This window comes from Carcharhinus amblyrhynchos, chromosome 25 (genome assembly GCF_965287045.1).
Source record: "Carcharhinus amblyrhynchos chromosome 25, sCarAmb.v2.hapA, whole genome shotgun sequence".
Lineage (NCBI taxonomy): Eukaryota > Metazoa > Chordata > Chondrichthyes > Carcharhiniformes > Carcharhinidae > Carcharhinus > Carcharhinus amblyrhynchos.
Window position 1 is genome coordinate 11,779,978 of NC_137348.1, and position 19,394 is coordinate 11,799,371.

At 44.0% G+C, this 19,394-nt stretch overlaps 1 protein-coding gene across 1 annotated transcript in view; it reads right to left on the reverse strand.

Moving 5' to 3' along the window:
• Positions 1-19,394, reverse strand: part of LOC145358125 (SH2 domain-containing protein 3C-like) — a 172,610-nt gene that overhangs the window by 149,459 nt on the left and 3,757 nt on the right. The window contains exon 2 of the mRNA XM_080211801.1: positions 12,019-12,123. Coding sequence (XP_080067927.1) covers positions 12,019-12,061 — 43 coding nt within the window. The 5' untranslated portion in view covers positions 12,062-12,123. The remainder of the gene's footprint in view (positions 1-12,018; positions 12,124-19,394) is intronic.

The window sequence follows — 19,394 nt, forward strand, 5'->3', positions numbered from 1 at the left end:
TTGGTCAGCACGTTTGGCTGTTAACAGAAAGGTTGGTGATTTGAGACCACCCAGAGACAGAGCTTTTCACTTCAGGGCAGATGTGGCACAATGGTTAGCACTGCTGCTTCACAGCGCCAGGGACCTGGGTTCAATTCCTGGCTTGGGTCACTGTCTGTGTGGAGTTTGCATGTTCTCTCCATGTCTGTGTGGGCTTTCTCTGGGAGCTCCAGTTTCTTCCCACAGTTTAAAGATATGCGGGTGAGGTGCATTAGCCAAGCTAAATTCTCCCTCAGTATACTCAAACAGGTGCCGGAGTGTGGCAACTAGGGGCTTTTCACAGTAAGTTCATTGCAGTGTTAATGTAAGCTGACTTGTGACACTAATAAATAAATTTTATCTGGAAAATGTTAAACTCTTGCACTCCTGTAGCCACTGCTGTAATATAGGCAACGTCGCATCCAATTTGCACACAGCAGGATCTCACTGACAGCAAGGTGATAATGACCAAATCATTTGTGCTGTTCATTGATACCGGTTTGTCTGTTAACACCTAGACTGTGGTTAAATGTGAAAGAGAGAAGAAGGGCCAGAAAATGTTCGATCACGTGCACAAGGTGAGACAACTGTGGAAACACCTGATTCAGTTCTTACTGGAACTAGCTGGCATGACGTTGCTAACTTTGCTCGGATATATTGCTGGAGGTTTTCTCCATTTTCCCTCCCACCTCCACCCTCCCTGACCCTGGTGCTCGAGCCAATGGTTGCCTTGCACAATCAGCCTTGCAGGCATATCCCAATCCAATTGGGAGTGAAAAAGTAGTGAACAGCATGGTGTTTTGGGGTTGGGACAAAGCTTGGTGGGAGTTTTTTTTAATTTATTCATTTACAGGATGTGAGCATCGCTGGCTGGGCCAGCATTTATTGCCCATCCCTAACTGCCCTCCATTTCAGAGGGTCTCTAAGAGTCAACCACATTGTGGCTTTGGAGTCACATGTAGGCCACACTGGATAAGGATGGCAGACTTCCTTCCCTAAGGGACATTAGTGAACCAGATGGGTTTTGATGACAATGGTTTCATGGTCACCATCAGACTTTTAATTCTAGATTTTTATTGAATTCAAATTTCACCATCTGCCATGGTGGGATTTGAACCCAAGTCCCTAGGGAATTACCAAATCTCTGGATTACCAGTCCAGTGATAATACCACTGCACCATGCCTCCCCTCGCTGTGAGGAGGACGTTAAGAGGCTTCAAGGTGATTTAGGTAAGTTGAGTAAGTGGGCAAAAAGATCAACTTAATGCAAGGTAGATTCATTCAAAAGTCTGATGGCAGCAGGGAAGAAGCTGTTTTTTGAGTCGGTTGGTGTGTGGCCTCAGACTTTTATATCTTTTTCTGATGGAAGGAGATGGAAGAGAGAATGTCTGGGGTGTGTGGGGTCCTTGATTATGCTGGCTGCTTTTCCGTGGCAGCGGGAAGTGTAGAGAGTGTCAATGGGTGGGAGGCTGGTTTAAGTGATGGATGGGTATGGCTCCTGCTCTGTTCAAGGCCACAGTAAACCCTTTGTAGTTTACTTTGGTCTTGAACGGAGCAGGAGCCATACCAAGCTGTGAGGCAACTGGATAGAATGCTTTCTATGATGCATCTGTAGAAGTTGCGGAGAGTTGTAGCAGACATGCCAAATTTCCTTAGTCTCCTGAGAAAGTAGAGGCATTGGTGTGCTTTCATAATTATAGTGTCTGCATGGAGGAACCAGGACACGTTATATAAGAAGGAAATAGTTAGATTTCTAGACTCCAAAGGTTTCAAGAGATATAGGGAGAGTGCTGGAATATGGTATTGGATAGATGATCAGCTATGATCATATTGAATGGTGGAACAGGCTCAAAGGACCAAATGGCCACCCCTGCTCCTATTTTTCTATGTTCCAAAAAAGCTAGTGAAGATTCAATAGGCTGAATGGACTTCCATGTTGTACTATTCTATGATTCAGTCGAACAACCTTCTTTTTGCCACTTCCAGTATCTTTTTAATCAATAAACAATATTGTTGAATGAAAATAAAAGGACAATTTTTAAAGAAATGCCCTTTTGTTCTAACTTCTGAACTGCTTACAGCAACACCTTTGAGATTAATCTTTAATTTGTGGTGACTGCAGGTCAGTCTCAGAGAGTCGGCAACTCAAACACTGCTCTATGCATACGAGCCCTTATAAAAGAGACATCAAGGTAACTCACTATGTGGAGATGCCAATGTTGGGACTGGAGTGGACAAAATGAGAGGTCACACAACACACCAGGTTATAGTCCGACAGGTTTATTTGAAATCACAAGCTTTCGGAACACTGCTCCTCATCAGCTGCACCCCCTCCAAGGCAAGTATAAAGTTTCTTAGATAAGGAGACAAAATTGCATACAGTTCTCTAGGTTGTGGTCTCACCAAGGCCCTGTACAACTGCACTTCACCTGATGAGCAGTGCTCCGAAAGCTTGTGATTTCAAATAAACCTGTTGGACTATAACTTGATGTTGTGTGACCCCTCATCAAGATAACTCATTGGTGCAGTTCAGCGGGAGGGTCCCTTTATCTTATTGCAGTATCCTATTAGAGTTCAAGTTATAAGTACTTTGTTCTCAGCTGATGGATTTTTAGAAAACAGAAGGCAATTGAGAGAGAAACTTTCTAACTAAAAATTCCTCGAAAAATCCTCATTTTTTGCTACTGAGTAACCCTGAACTGGAAACCCCCCTGGTTCATAGCCCATGAAAATGGGCTCCTATATGAGACAGAGAGAGAATAGGGGTAAAATATGGCAAATGTAAACTACCAAATATCAACTAAAAATGCAGCTGGCACAGAATTGTTGATATTCCTTCACAGATAGCCAGGTACTTGTGAAGGAAATCCTGTCAACTCAGGTCCCTCTGCACTGGAAGTGGGTGGGGAAATTTTTAGAGTAATTATTCCTCACCATTTATCTACCATTACTGTAGACCATTCCTCCCTAGTCTGACAGAGATACTCCGTAACCATATGCTAATTAACATCAAGCCTGAAGATGGAGGCCAGGAATGTTGTAGTAAACCTCAGTTTAAAAGGCATCATTTTGTCAACCTACGTGATCTATTTTTTAATTCAGTCTGAAAAAGAGCAAGTAGATCGTGCAAGTATGATTGGGCTCCCTGCTGTGCAAGGTGAGATGTAGTTTATTGACTATATTAAGCCTTGAAACTGTGAGAAATATTACCATAAAACTCATATAGAAAGACCCTCCATTTTCCATTGAATTATATAAGCCCCACAGTCAGAAGGAGGCCATTTGGCCCATTAACATCATTCCCGCTCAGGCCCTATCCCGCTAACTTCCAGTATTTACTCTGCTAATCTCTGACACTAAGGTGCAATATAGCTCGGCCAATCCACCTAACCTGCAAGGTGGCACAGTGGTTAGCACTGCTCCCTCACAGTGCCAGGGACCCGGATCCAATTCTAACATCAGATCACTGTCTCCCCGTGTCTGTGTGGGTTTCCTTCACGTGTTCTGGTTTCCTCCCATAGTCCAAAGATATACAGGTTAGGTTGATTGGCCTTGCTAAATTGCCCCTTAGTGTCAGAGGGATTAGTAGGGTAAATACGTGGGGATAAGGCCTCGGTGGGATTGTGGTCGGTGTGGACTTGATGGGCCAAATGGCCTCCTTCTGCACTGAAGGGATTCTGTGATCTCTGGACTGTGTGAGGAAATCAGAGCACGCGGAGGAAACCCACGCAGATACAGAGGGAATGTGTAAACTCCACACAGCTAGTGACCCAAGGCTGGAATTGAAGCTGGATCGCTGGCATTGTAAGGCAGCACTGCTAACCACTGTGCCACGGAGCCACCCTTGGGTTGCCCACTTGCTGTTGTATGGAATAAGAATGAATAAGAAGGAGTTTGTCCATCGGGCATGTGGGAAGGCATCGGATCAGCTGGATTCTGAACTCAGATAAATGTGGGATGGACCTCTTAGCTGATAGCAGTGTCTTTAAACCTTCCTTTGCCTTGCTAATTACATTAAAATAGCAAGCTCACATTTAAACATCTAGTGCCACCACCAGGCCCTCTTCAAAACATTAAATTCTAGTAAATTATTTTGATTGAGTTTTTCAATTTTTCTTCGAGGGGGAGCAATAGCTGTTGGTGACATTCTTGGATGACGATGTCAGGTTGTAAACATTCACCTGTTAGGATCCAGGCTTTAACCTCAGACATTTATTTAAGTTCATTGGCCACAGGGTTCAGAAGCTTAACCCAGCCAGTCTCCTACAGAATGTTTGTTCCTTGAAGCCGATTTACGTTGAGTTGCAATGAACTTCCCAATGTTGCTAAAGGGGTTATACAAGAAAAAAGATCAGCATTGCATAGCGTTGCACAGAAAGGGTGTTTAAAAATTGGTGACTGCAAGCTTTTTGTGGTTGCTGATTCTTTATTAGCTGAACCCACAGTGAATAAAATCCAAATTACTCAACTGTGTACTGAAAGCAAATAGTGAGATAACAGATCCAACCACTCAACCCATTTCTATGTGTAATATATAGCCCCTCTATCAGAATCCCAGTGCATTGATCATAACCAGGCAGCTCTTGTCCCTGTCACTGTTGCTCTAATGAAGGGGTGACGATGTGGTGGAGGAATATTCTCTAGAAATTGTTACACTCCTTACTATCCCAAGTCCCATTCACCTGTGTATGTAGACCTTCCTAGTCAAACAACATCTTGGCCAGAATTCTCCGGCTGTTCACGCCAGTGGGATTCCCTAGTCCTGCCGGCAACCCACCCCCACTTGCAGGTTTCCCTGCCAATGTGGGGTGATATCAGTGGGAATTCCCAGAGAATCTTGCCACAAGCAAATACCACGCCGCCTCCTGCTGATGGGAAAAACGCGGCTGGGTGGCCAGAGAATCTCATCCTTTATCTTTGGCATTTTCATTGTTGTTTCAAATTTCTCCATGGCTTTGCCCCTCCCTAGCTCCAAAATCGCCTCCAGTCCCACAACCCTCAACATATCTCTGCACTCCTTTATTTCCGGCCACTCACACATTCCCAGTTTTAACATTTCCACTATTGATGGCTGCACCTTCACTCACCAAGGCCCCAAGTTCTGGAATTCCCTCTCTACACCTCTTCCTGTCTGCATCACATTTCTCCATTATGACACCTTAAAACTCACCTCTTTGACTGAGGTTTTGGTCATCTGATCTAATAACTTTTTACGTGGCTTGTGTCATGCTTTGTTTTTCAATGAAGCACCTTGGGATACTCGTCAATTTGGGGGATTGATCTGTATGACCACAACTTTGTATGTTAGTGCATGACACTAGGGCACTATCGTGTTCCATATAGATTCCATCGTGATTCAATAGCAGTTCTCACAGTAGAACATTGTGTTTGCTGCACAGTAAAGCACCAGCTACATGGAATAATCAGCTAAAGAAAAGACATGAGAAAACAGCCTGTCAATGAGAAGTGAGATCCTTATGATAGGTGGAAAAAAGTGGGGGAGAAGAAATTTGGAGGAGAAAAGTTATTCAAGCCCTGACTCTCACCACTCACATTAACTGCCCGGAAACAATGGATCCAGAAATTATTATTTTCAAATGCGATTCTCTTCAGAGTTCCAAAGGGCCCTGGCTGTTTTGCATCTTATTGCTGATGTCCAAATGCCTTTCTTGAGGCTGTTTGTAGTCCTGTTGCATTTCAAAATACATGTCTGATCTGCATTGCCATCCATGAGATTCTGTCATGAGGCAAGCTCACTGCAGGCTGCCATTTTAGATCTGTTTAACATACCTCTCATTGAGACAGACACTGACGAAAACTGCTGCCCTCCTATATTCAACACACTCTGAAAATCTAACCAATGAACAAAGAAAGCAGATGACAGACAGCTTGAAACTTTAAATGAATGTTTTGAAAGCTGAGAACATTACATATGAATGCTATGTTTTCAACACTATAGTTCATGGTGAAAACAAGACCATTGAACTATACGTGGCAGTAATGCAGCTTGCAGAATCAGGTGAATTAGGACAACCACAAGATGACCTGATTAAAGACCCAGAACAAAAAATAATTTGGATCAGTATTCTTATTTATCCAATTCACTAGGGTTCCACTTCAAAGTATATAAGATCAGTATTCTTATTTACTATTTTTTACTTTCCAGGGATAAATTGGTCTTCAGTGTAAGAGACACTTCAATAAAAACAAGATTACCGAAAGATGATAAACTGATGCTAAAGAAAGCGATAGATATATGTCAAAATGCAGACATTACGAAGTGTCAGATAGAGCATACGGATGGCAGAGCAGACCAGAAGGTACATTAGTTTTATTTATTAGTCATAAGTAGGCTGACATTAACACTGCAATAAGTTACTGTGAAAATCCCCTAGTCACCACAGTCTGGCGCCTGTTCGGATACACTGAGGGAGAATTTATCATGACCAATTTACCGAACCTGCGTATCTTTGGACTGTGGGAGGAAACCGGAGCTCCTGGAGGAAACCCACGCAGACGTGGGGAGAATGTGCAAACTCCACACAGACAGTGACCCAAGCTGGGAATCAAACCAGAGACAGTCTAGAAGTATTCTCAGACAAAGGGCAGGATGCAGGTACTGAGGAGCACAACATGCAAAGGAAAAGAATAATTTCCCAGCAAAAAAAGTGTTTTAACTGCAAGAAGCAAAATCATTCTGCACATAAGTGCACAAAATCAAAATATGACTCTACAAATAGCAACAGGAATCTGATGCTGAACTGCACATGAGACTACAGAATGGTTTCATCAGATTTACAGGTGATGAATGCTTTGTGACTTAGAATGAGAACTGCAGAGGGAGTGTGTCATGCAAACAGAAATATCAGAAAGACACTGGTATGTCATCCAACATCATGACTTCCATAGACCTGTGCAAAGTGGTTCAATGTGGCAATCAAAAATGAAACCCTCAAAACTGAGGTTGAGGCTCTATTGTGGCACAATACTCATCCAGAAGCAAAATTAGTTTGAAAGCTCAATGCAATGGTAAGAAAGATAATCTAGAGTTCCAAATCATAGATGGGATGCAACAGCCACTCATCTCAGCTGGAGAAAGTCTAAAGCTTGGGCTGGTAAATATGCCAACAGAGAAAGAGCAACAAGCAGCTACAGAGAGAGAGAGCAACAGAATGAGAATAGACAGCAGGAAACAAAAGACTCCAGAGGGACAGAAATTCTCCGGTCAAGAAATATCATCTAGATGAACCGTCAATGTCAATCTACACTTGTACCGTGGAGATATCTGCATGATTTAAGGATGTGTGCAATGCATGTGCAGGGACTGACTACTACAAACAGTAGTTGTTGCATAAGAACAGTGGTGTGTAATGGGTAACCTGGGTAACTCAGTCACACAGGATTGTGCATGCAAATGTGTTTTTTGACCACTGGAAAAAAGAAACTGGTCATATCTTTTGTCTGATGTGAAGATGCCGGTGTTGAATTGGGGTGAAGGAGCAGTGCTCTGAAAGTTTGTGATACAAAATGAACATGTTGGACTTTAACCTGGTGTTGTAAGACTTCTTACTATCTTTTGTTTAACAGGCAAAGGGGGATGTTTGGATTTTGCAACTGTATTAAATGTCTGATCTGGCTTGCCATAGTCATTTCTTTCTGCCATGAGACAAGCTCACTGTAGGCTGCCATCTTAGATCAGTTCAATAAAGCTCACTGAGACACACTGAAGAAGATGTCCATTGTTACACATGGAACAGGAGTCAGGGTTTCAGCTGCCGCTGATATATCAGATTTCCATCAAGTTTCCACTGGGGGCCTGAGCTTGATCCAAAGAATCCTCCAGCCTTAGCTCTGCCTGAAGTCCACCATTTGCCTTGTGAGATGGTGAGCGTTGTCTCCCTCCCCTGCCACTGGCCCTCCTGCCCATTCCACTCTTACAAGCCTGGAGAAACATGGAAATGCTCCCCCACTGAGGGCAACTTTGGAGTTTTATGGCCAAACCGCTAATTACTTCTGTCCAGTCAGCTTAATCGCATGAACTGTCTGAGGACCCAGCCTTTCCCCACATCATGTGAAAGCAGAAGGAAGCAGTGTTGATACATCCAGGATATTTGCATGACCTGACCCATCAGTAGTTGGGCTCTGATGAGGAGAGTGATGTTTAAACATCACCGGGAAGGGAGGTTGTATAATTGCTCAACATGTCTGCATTTCAGAGCCTCAAAGATTGCTTCCAGAATCAATCCCACACATTGTCCTGAAGAATTGGGTCCTGCTCCAGTGACCTTCCAAGAGCTTCTGTTGTCAACAATGACTCCCCTATACACCTGCTCCTCCAAACCTACAAGCTTTTGAGATTTCGGCACTCCAATTCTAGAAACATTGATGCCGGAGTAGGCCATTCGACTTTCAAGCCAGTTCTGCCATTCATCATGACCATGGCTGGTCATCAAATTCAAGATCCTGATCCAACCTTCCTTCCTTCCTTCCTCCCCCCAATGTACCTTCCAGCTTTTTTCATCCTTAATTTCAGTTTTCCATTACTGTTGACCTTACCTTCATCTGCCTGGGTGCTAAGATCTGGCACTCTCTCCCTATACCTCTCTGCCTCCTTCTCCAAACTTGTTGAGCTAGGTTTTGGTCACCTGTTTCCCTGGCTAAGTATGTCAAATTTAGTTTGATAATCACTCTTATAAAGCACTTTGGGACATTTTACTTTGGGAAAAGAGCTTACAACATTACACCAGTAACAACACTTCCAAAGTACTTCAGTGGCTATAAAGCTCTTTGGGACATCCTAAGGTCATGGAAGGCACTATATAAATGAAAGCTTTTTGTATAATGCAAGTTATTGTTGACAATAACCCACCCTGGGTTATGGATCTTAGATTACATGGCCATGGGGGTTGGGGGGTATACAGTGGCACACAGTGGTCAGCACTGCTGCCTCACAGCTCCAGGGACCCGAGTTCAATTCCGGCCTTGGGTGACTGTCTGTGTGGAGTTTGCACATTTTTTCCATATATGCGTGTTTTTTCTGAGGATGCTCCAGCTTCCTCTCTGTCCAAAGATTTTCAGGTTAGGTGGATTGACCATGCTAAATTGCCACTTATTGTCCCAAGATGGATTAGCCATGGCAGATTTGTGGGCTTACAAGGATAGGGCAGGGAAGAGGACCTGGGTAAGATACTCTATCAGATAGTTGGTGCATACTTGATGGGCCGAATGGCCTCCTCTAAGCTGTGGGGATGCTATGATTCTATGAATGTGGTACTATTGTGTCTGCCCTTGTCTCACTGGTTTTACTGGTACAATCTCTGTCAGTCAGCCTCAAATATATAAATGTCTATCAGGCTACCCAAGTAATATTGGATAAATACATTGTTGTTGTTTTGTATTAAGGAATCATGAGAAAGTGATTGTTTTACCATATCCTAAAAGCCATGGTTTGAATGAACAATAGCCCGTGTTGTAGTTCCGGAGGTGACGAATATCCACAAGATATTTGACTATATAGCGTATTGTCGATTCAGCAAGGGCCCTAAGCACACACAGTTTCTCCTGAGATAATAATCAAGAGTCTGACCCATGGCTAATTTCCACTCCGCCTACACCACCCAACCTCTATCTTTTCAATTACTGTCATCAGAAGCTGAGACTGACTCATGCATTACCAATTGGGAATGAAGTCATGACCTTCCTGAACTGATCACCTCAGTACCACCCTGAGTGGTGAGTACTAAACCCCTGCCCCATGAGGGTGGGAATCAGTTTCTCTTTTTAAAGAGCACTATCTCATGCTCTGCTCTTTGTGAGCAAATGTTGATGCCCCTTTAAAAGTTTTTGTATTTCATTACAGCATCCGACAAGCATGAGGAAGGACGGAGCCCTGAAGCTGGAATTAATTAAAAACATGTGTGAAACTGAGTAAATAAAGAGAAGCAGCTTCCAGTGGCAGATGGGGCAGTAACCAGAGGACAAAGATTTAAAGCGATTGGCATAGGAATCAGAGGCAACATGAGGAAAGATTTTTCACGCAGGGTGTTTGTGTGATCCGGATCTCACTTGCTTGAAGGGCAATGGAAGCAGAGTGAGTCTTGATATTCAAAGGCGAATTGGATAAATATTTGCAGGAACACAAATAACAAAGCTATGGAGAAGGGACAGAGCGAATTCATTTGATTACAGTCCCAAAGAACCAGCAGAGGCACAATGGGTCAAATGGCCTCCTTCCGTGCTGTATTATTTTGTGCTTCTGAGAAGTGACCAAGAAATGAAGGAGGAGGAAATAGCAGGGAACTTGTCCAATTTGAAATTCCTCCCCCCTTGTTCTCGTTCTGGAATGCTTTTCTGGAGCTTTTGCCCCATGTGGAAAATAAATCAATCCTTATTCGGGTGGCACAGAGTCTTGAATCCTCGCTAACTGCTCCCTGGCCAGTGACAGCCAGCAAATTCCTCACTAGATGCTGTCACTGACATGTTTTATGTGTTTCCTCTGTGCTTTGGTGTAGGTCAGATGGACTGCTATTCGCCGCCACCTTTGTGTGGGGCTGAACTCTAACAGCCTAGTTAAGCAAACAAGCAAAAGTGAACAGCCTGAAATAAATATATCACCTGGTTGACAACCTTAGAATGTTCTGGGCCAGCACAGTGATTAGCAGTGCTGCCTCAGTGCCAAAGACCTGGTTCAATTCCTGGCTAGGATCACTGTCTGTGTGGAGTCTGCACCTTCTCCCTGTGTCCGTGTGGGTTTCCTCCAGGTGCTCTGGTTTCCTCCCATAGTACAGAAAACGTACTGGTTGGGCGCATTGGCCATGCTAAATTCTCCCTTAGTGTATCCAAACAGGTGCTGGAATGTGGCAATTAGGGGATTTTCACAGTATCTTCATTGCAGTGTTAATGTAAGCCTACTTGTGACATTGATAAGTAAACTTTAAAGCCTTAAAACAAGAGCTAGGCACCAACCATTTGTTTTTGAGGAGTGTGACACAGTTTTAGGGTCCTCACCCTGCCATTAGGTTGCCTCAACAGGAGTTGGCAAAGGATGTGGCCTAGCAAATAATCGCCACCAAATATGTCGGTTAAAAAAAAAGAGAAGATTGGACTGGAGCCATTACTAATTTTCACCTCATGATTGACTCTCGGGCTCCCTAGGTTAGTGTAAGGTTGCAAAACCAGGTGGTGCATTTCCTTTATTTCAACGCCGAATGTGTACCAGTGTGTGTTTGGAGGAGACAATAGCCTAGTGGTATTATTGCTAGATTATTAATCCAGAAACTCAACTAATGTTCTGGGGACACAGGTTCAAATCCTGCCATGGCAGATAGTGACATTTGAATTCAATTTTTAAAAAAATCTGGAATTAAGAATCTACTGATGACAATGAAATCATTGTCAGACTATCCCATTTGGTTCACTAATGTCCTTTGGGGAAGGAAATCTGTTGTCCTTACCTGGCCTACATGTGACTCCAGGGCCACGGCAATATGGTTTATTCTCAACTGCCCTCCAAACAAGGAAGACTAGGGATGGGTAATAAATGCTGGCCAGTCAGCGATGCCCATGCCCCACAGGTGAATTAATAAAATTTTGCTCACACAAATGACACATGGTACTTAAAGTCCAATCTCCTGAATGATTCAGTTTCCAGATTATTCTCAACTCCTCCATCCAAAGCTCAGAGATGTTTACAGTGATAAATTAGAAAAAAAACTACTCCCTGAACTCTCATTTTGGAAGTGTGTGTGGGAACCTAATGTATTGTTAGTCATGTCTGGTGTTGTTCAGATTGCATTTCATTAGCTGCTGTCTGATGTCACTAGAGATGGAGAACACATTAAGAAAATCTGATTTACATCCCACCAGTGGCTTCAATTTACTGAGCTCGGAATGGGATTTAAATCTCATACCGCAGCAGATTTGGTACATCATATATAACCTAGACCATTACCAGGATCCTATTTTGTTGAGGAACATGTTCAGGATTGGATGATTGCTTACCTCGGTATTTCTCACATTTGGAGTAAATGTGGATGCTAGACATGGCTGAGGGATGTTGATTGCTTCTTAGATATCAGAACTCAATAACTTGTTAATAAAAGTGGCCTGCAAAAGGAACAGAATGAACAGGCTTCTATTAGCTTCTCACAAAAAGGAAAGTACTCAATATTATGATTAGCACATGAACTGCACAATTTTCTCATAGTAAATAGCACCAATATAGCTCAAGAATACGGTGCCATGAACTCGATCAATGGAATGATAATATGTCATGCATTGACTCTGATCCACTCAAGCTCCATATCATGAGTTTTGCTTCATCTGAATTCTGTCCAATGGAATGAATTAAGATAACCAACCCTCCTGAGAGTGTCCCATATCCCAGGAGAACTTCACCCTTTAAGTTTCTCACCACAGTGGTCCCCCAACTCTGTCCCCTGTTTAGTTCTGAAATCATAGAATCACAATCATAGGACCCTACAGTGCAGAAAAAGACCATTTGGTCCATCAAGCCTGCACTGACAACAATCCCACCCAGGCCCTATCCCCATAACCTCATGTATTTATCCTACCTAGTCCCTCTGACACTAAAGGGGCAATTTAGTTTGGCTAATCCACCTAACGCGTGCACCTTTGGAGTGTGGGAGGAAACAGGAGCACCTGGAGAAAACCTATGCAGGCACAAATGGTGTCAAGTTGTTTTGACTCTTGTTGGAGCTGCACTCATCCAGGGAATTGGACAGCATTCCATCACATTCCTGACTTGCACCTTGTAGATGGTGGACAGGCTTTGATGAGTCAGGAGGTGAACTACTCACTGCAGGGTTCCTAGCCTCTGACCTGCTTTGGTAGCCATCATATTATGTGGATGGTTCAGTTAATTTTTGCGGTGGAGATGCTGGCGTTGGACTGGGATGGACACAGTAAGAAGTCTCACAACACCAGGTTAAAGTCCAATAGGTTTATTTGGAATAATGAGCTTCCAGAGTGCTGCTCCTTAATCAGGTGCGTCGGTGGTTTGTCAGTGATAACTTCCAAGATAAAAACAAATTACTGCAGATGCTGGAATCTGAAACCAAAAGAGAAAATGCTGGAAAATCTCATTAGGTCTGGCAGCATTTTCTCCCTCTTTGCTTCCCCTTTTCTAAAGTTTACCTCCGTCCCATCCATTCCACACACACCACCCCCCCCCCCCCCCAACATCTTCATCTGTCAAAGCTTACCCACTCATTTTAGCTTCTCTGCCATTTGGCCATTCACACCCTTTATTCTCTCTATAGACTGCCATTAGCAGCCTTTTCCCCTGGTTTCTGTGGCTATGACTCATCTTTCATTCCTTTATCCTGCAGTATAAATATCTCCCACTTTGTCTTTTAGCTTTGATAAAGGGTCATCTAGCCTCAAAACATCAGCTGTTTTCTCTCCTTACAGATGTTGCCAGACCTGCTGAGATTTTCTGGTGTTTTCTGTTTTGGAAATTTCCAGGATATTGATGGTGCAAAATACTACAGAGATACTCAAAATGCAGCAATATGGTAAATACCTTAAGGTAAATTAAAAACGTAAATTGTGATGAAGTGGTACATCATCAGATGGTATGGGATCAGAATTCCATTGTGATCAAACTTCCAGGATATCTTCAGCTGGAGTTGAGAACTCCAACATAAATAGGAAGAGATTGAACAGTGGGAGTGTGGCGTTGTCATGGTGTTTCTCACTGGGAGGGGGCAGGAGAGTTACATGCTGCTTGCTTTCAGAATCCCATGTTAATAAAAGCAGCCAGTTCATTCCAACTCCAAGCTCCTGTTTTTAGGAATAGCCGATTTACTGAATGTTTTTTGAATTGAGGTTATGGAGCTCGGTGCCATCAGTGACACAAAGTTGAACAGACAGCTGCTGCAAATGGAAGTATAAATAAAAAGTTAAAATTGTTCACTGAATGTGGGAAATGTGAGGATTCACCATTTACACAATACTGAGGTCAGCTTTCTACCCACACAGTTTATACACTGAGTGATGGAATGTAAATCAAATGGGGCGGCATAGTAGTACAGTGGTTAGCATTGCTGCTTCACAGCTCCAGGGACCTGGATTCAATTCCTGGCTTGGGTCACTGTCCATGTGGAGTTTGCACATTCTCCTCGTGTCTACGTGAGTTTCCTCTGGGTGCTCCAGTTTCCTCCCACAGTCCAAAGGTGTGCAGGTTAGCACCCTTAGTGTCCTGAGATTCATAGGTTAGAGGGATTAGTAGGTAAACATGTAGGGATGTGGCCTAAGTGGGATTGTGGTTGGTGCAGACTTGATGGGCCGAATGGCTTCTTTCTGTGCTGTAGGTATTCTACTCTGTGAAAGATCCATGTTCGTTCTCGGCATAAGTCTACGAAATAACATTCACACATTAATCCTGCCCACTAAAGGACATGGGCACAGGCAATAGACTGATTACAATTTACTCCACATGGCCTCAGCAACCTTCAATATTGTCCCAGCTGCTCTGCGGCCCAAATACTGTTCCAATCAGTGCAAAACCAGGAATATTGAACCAACCGCCTGTCATACACAGCACAAACAGCACACACAACACAACAAACCGACCACGCTTGATTCAGAAGCCATGACCACTTCCATCTGTGGTCTATGCGTCAAATGGACTCCTTCTGCACTGTAGAGATTCTATGATCTAAAAGGACAAGGGCAGCAGATACCTGGGAACATGCAAGTTCCCTTCCAAGCCACTCACCATCCTGACTTGGAAATATGTCGCTGTTCCTTTGCAGTCGCTGGGTCAAAATCCTGGAATTCCCTCCTTAATAGCATTGTGCATCAACCACAGCACATGGACTGCAGCGTTTCAAGAAGGCAGCTCATCACCACCTTCTGAAGGCAACCAGGGACAGGCAATAAATGCTCACCAACAGTGATGCCCATGTCCCACAAATGAATAAAAGAAATTCACTACAGCTAATCCATCTAGCCAATTCATCCTTGGGAGGAAATCAGAACAATCGGAAGCAACCCATCCAGACACGAGAGGAGCATGCAGACTCCACACAGACAATCAGCCGAGGCCAGAATTGAACTGGGGTCCCTGGCACTATGAGGCAGCAGTGCTAACCACTGTGCCGCTGTGTGCTGCTTTACTGCATTAAGTGGACTAAGGGTCAAAATATTGAATGTGAAGCTTTCCAACACCTAATGATGGCCAGATTGGCTAAAAACCAGACTGTCTGGTACAAAACCTGATGTCTAGCCATCTTAGCTATTTAGGGGAGCTTTAAAGGGAGCCTTGAATGCACATGTCCAACTGTCCAAGAAGTTAAGTTTAAGTTTAAGTTATTAGTCACATGTAGGCTTACATTAACACTGCAATGAAGTTACAATGAAAATCCCCTAGTCGCCAAACTCCAACACCTGTTTGGGTAGACAGAATTTAGCATGGCCAATGCACCTAATCAGCACACCACCTGGACTGTGGGAGGAAACCAGAGCACCCAGAGGAAACCCCCACGCAGACACAGGAAGAAAGTGCAGACTCTGCACAGTCACCTAAGCTGGGAATCAAACAGTCACCCCTCTCCCTGTCTAAGGGTTCACTACAGGGGAACAAGATGACAGGCCTCTGGCAGACAGTTTGATCACAATCCATGTTCTCAGAATTAATTAGCAAGACCACAAATGGACACTTCAGATTAGCAATGGACTGGCATGACAACTCTCATGAGCTAACTGAAGGGCGTCAGGAGATCAGAGGGCAAATTGAACAGGCCTGTGAACACAATTCTGGTCCCTAAGGGGACATGTTCCATTGCTTTCTTTTCTCACCATAGTAACAACACCTCTGACTTAAATATACAAAAGAAGCCACCCAGAAAGCCAGTTGAGATGACAGTTCAGTTAAAATATTACAGAGCCCTGTCACAAAGCAGGAAAATATCAAATACGCATTCATTAAAAACAAAATCCTGCAGTAGAGCATGGGGAGAGGTTGTATATATTTATATAGCACCGTCCACATTCAGGATACCTCAAAAGCAGTATTAGACAATTAAATGTTTTTGAAGTGAGATCACTGTTGTAAGGAAAGGAAAGGTGGCAGCCAGTTTGTACAAAGTTGCCAATGACAGTTTGCCAATGACATAGTGAGCTAATCCTTTATTTTTGCAATAGCCCAGCACAATTAAAGCACTCAGTAGAAATGTTATTTGGGAATGCAATGGCCGCGATCTTACAACCATGTCATGTCCGACTTTCCGTGAGGCAAGGCGAAGTGGTAAGATTGTCGGGAGGTAAAAAAAATCAGGTTGTTGCCTGACCTTAATTGGCATGGTTTTGCCGGTAAAATCAGCATCCCCAGAAAATCACAAAGCTAACCTAGATATTAATAACTTTGCATGTCATTAGTGAGGCCAATCACTATTGTCCAGGCTTGTTCACCTGTACCACCTCGCCAGCCAAAGTTCCCCCAGACCAGAATCATATATGGTCCCCAGGCATGATGGCTTTACCGGGGGATCAGAGACTATTAAAGTCACCCCAGGTGGTCAGGGGCAGGGTCACCCAGCCAGGCACCCTGGCACTGCCCACCAGGCACAATTGTGCTAGGCAGTGCCAAGAGGGTGGAGCTACAGTGGGGAAGGACCCCGCGTGGAATGGAACCAAAGGGTGGAGCCATGACATGGCCGGGAGGACAAGTGGGGAACTCTGCCAGGGTGGGAGAGAAGGAGAACTCTGCTGGGAGGCTGCTCGACACAGGAGATCTCTGCTGGGGGGGAGACAATCTGAAATCAGGAAGGAAAGGAGGGAATTCTGCATGGGGGGAGGGATTTGCAGGCAAGGGATGGAGGGAGGGAGGGAGGAAACTAATCCATGGGGAGGTTCCCGATGTTCATGGTGTGTGGGGTGCAGCAGGAGATCTCCTGGTACATTGGGAGATTGGGGCACCTGCGCAATCGTGTCCTTAAGAGTTCAGCAGCCAGCTTCACTGGCAAGCTAAGGCTCTACGCCCCCCTGCCTGCTAGCAAAAATCACATCCTGGCACTTTTTTTTACACTAAGTGCCAAAAGATTGCATTTTCAAACTCAAAAAAATGAGTCCCCTGTTTTCTCACTCATTCATAAAATTCCACCCAATGACCTGAAGGTTTTGGATGATGGGGTTCCCCCCTTTTGTCAGAAGCAGCATCACATCTCTATGATATGTTCAGAACTCATTACTTAGCTTTTTAATAAGCAGCAATAAGATCCATGACCTTACTCAGGTCAATGAATCTGACAGCCCCCACTGATGTTTCACACTTGAGTGAATGTCAGTTGATTGGTTCCTGGGTGAGGGGCCTGCAATCTGAATGGCCGTTCTCCTGTCCCTGCAGCAATGAGCTGGAGTGGACAGAACAGAAACTTCAGGAAGATGCCTGAGCCTAAATCCCAGGACTGGGTGGCAAGGTAAGTTTACAGGATCCCAGGATGGGGAGATTAAGGAAGCCTGGGAGAGCAAAAAGTGGACTATTGGCATATCAGGGGAGAGACCAAGCAGGGAAAGAGAAGACCAGCCCAAAGTCAGAAGTGGGGTGTGGGACACCTTGTGATGGAGGTGCCCCACACCCCACCTCCTTCCCTTCTGAGGCCTGAGCCCATTCATTTTTAGGCTGCCCCCAGGTTAGGTAAATCCTCCTGCCAGCCTAAAAATTGAGACTGGCTGAGAAATAGCCCTGAAATGGTCACTTAATGGCCTCAACTGGGGCAAGGGTGAGTGGCCCATTTGAGTCCTTGCCTGCCCCAGTATCAGATCACAGTGAGGACATGGTGAGTGGGATCCCAGAGGAAATCCTGTTCCCTCAATTTCATGCTCCACCTCTCTCTCTCTCTCTCCCCTCCCCCCTGCCCTCAAAAACAGGTTTACATGGAATGACAAGCTTTTGGAGCACTGCTCCTTTACCTGACTCAGTGACATTGACTGGGGGGGTAAATATTGGTCAGAACATGTTTTAGAATTTTAAGTCATTAACTAGTTTTTATTTTTGGCAAATACTTTCATAAATTGCTTCCCTGAATCATTTCCTCTGGTAATATATCAGTTAGTCCCGATGGAAAGTCCTGTCCCATGCTATTTCAATGTAACAGAAAATTACATAAATGTAAGAACCAAGGGAAATGAAAGTGACAAGAGCTAACTGTAATCCTTGAAGCATAATTAGACTTTTGTGGGCAGAGGTTGTTATCAATTGAGAGATATCCTTTACAAAGACTTCCACCAATGCTGCTTGGAACCCAATGAGAGAGTGGTCACATTACTCTGAATTTCCCTTCAAATTTCAGAAAAACACTAGGCCTCTATTTTCTTTTAATCATTCATGGGATATGGATATCGGTATCTAGGCCGGCAATTATTGTCCATCCCTCAGGGCATTTGAGTGCCAACCACATTGCTGTAGATCTGGAGTCACATCTAGGTCAGAGCAGGTAAGGATGGCATATTTCCATCCCTAAAGGGACATCAGTGAACTAGATGATTTTTTTTTTAAACGACAATTGACAATGGTTTCATAGTCATCATTAGACTAATCACATTTTTAGAATTCAAATTTCACTGTCTATGGTGGCTTTCAAACCTATGTCTCTGGATTACGAATCCAGATACAATACCAATGCGCCACAGCCTCCCTGTTTTCACTGCCAATTCTGCACTCATTTTCTTCTCCCCTAGGTACTCTATGAACAGAGTGTCTAGTCTGTATAGCTCAAGAAATACTTTTCACTGTGACCCAATACATGTGACAATAATAAATCAATTCAAGAACACATAACCCCTACACACTCACACCATAGCTTCTTCCTTCTGGCTTCACAAGGAAAGATTTCACTGAATCACTGGGTGGAGAAGTGTGAAGTGGTTCATTTTGGCAGGTCAAATAGGATGGCAGAATATAATATTAATGGTAGGACTCTTGGCAGTGTGGAAAATCAGAAGGACCTTGAGGTCTGAGTTCGTAGGATGCTCAAAGCAGCTGCGCAGGTTGAAGCTGTGGTTAAGGCGGCATATGGTGTACTGGCCTTCATCAACCAAGGAATTGAGTTTAGGAGTCGAGAGATAATGTTGCAGCTGTATAGGATCCTGGTCAGACCCCACCTGGAGTACTGTGCTCAGTTCTGGCCACCTCATTACAGGAAGGATATGGAAGCCATAGAAAGGGTGCAGAGGAGATTTACAAGGATGTTGCCTGGATTGGGCAGTGTGCCTTTGAGGATAGGTTGAGGGAGCTCAGCCTTTTCTCCTTGGAGAGATGAAGGATGAGGGGTGACCTGATAGAGGTGTATAAGATGTTGAGAGGTATTGATCAAGTGGCTAGTCAGAGGTTTTTTCCCCAGGGCTGAAATTGT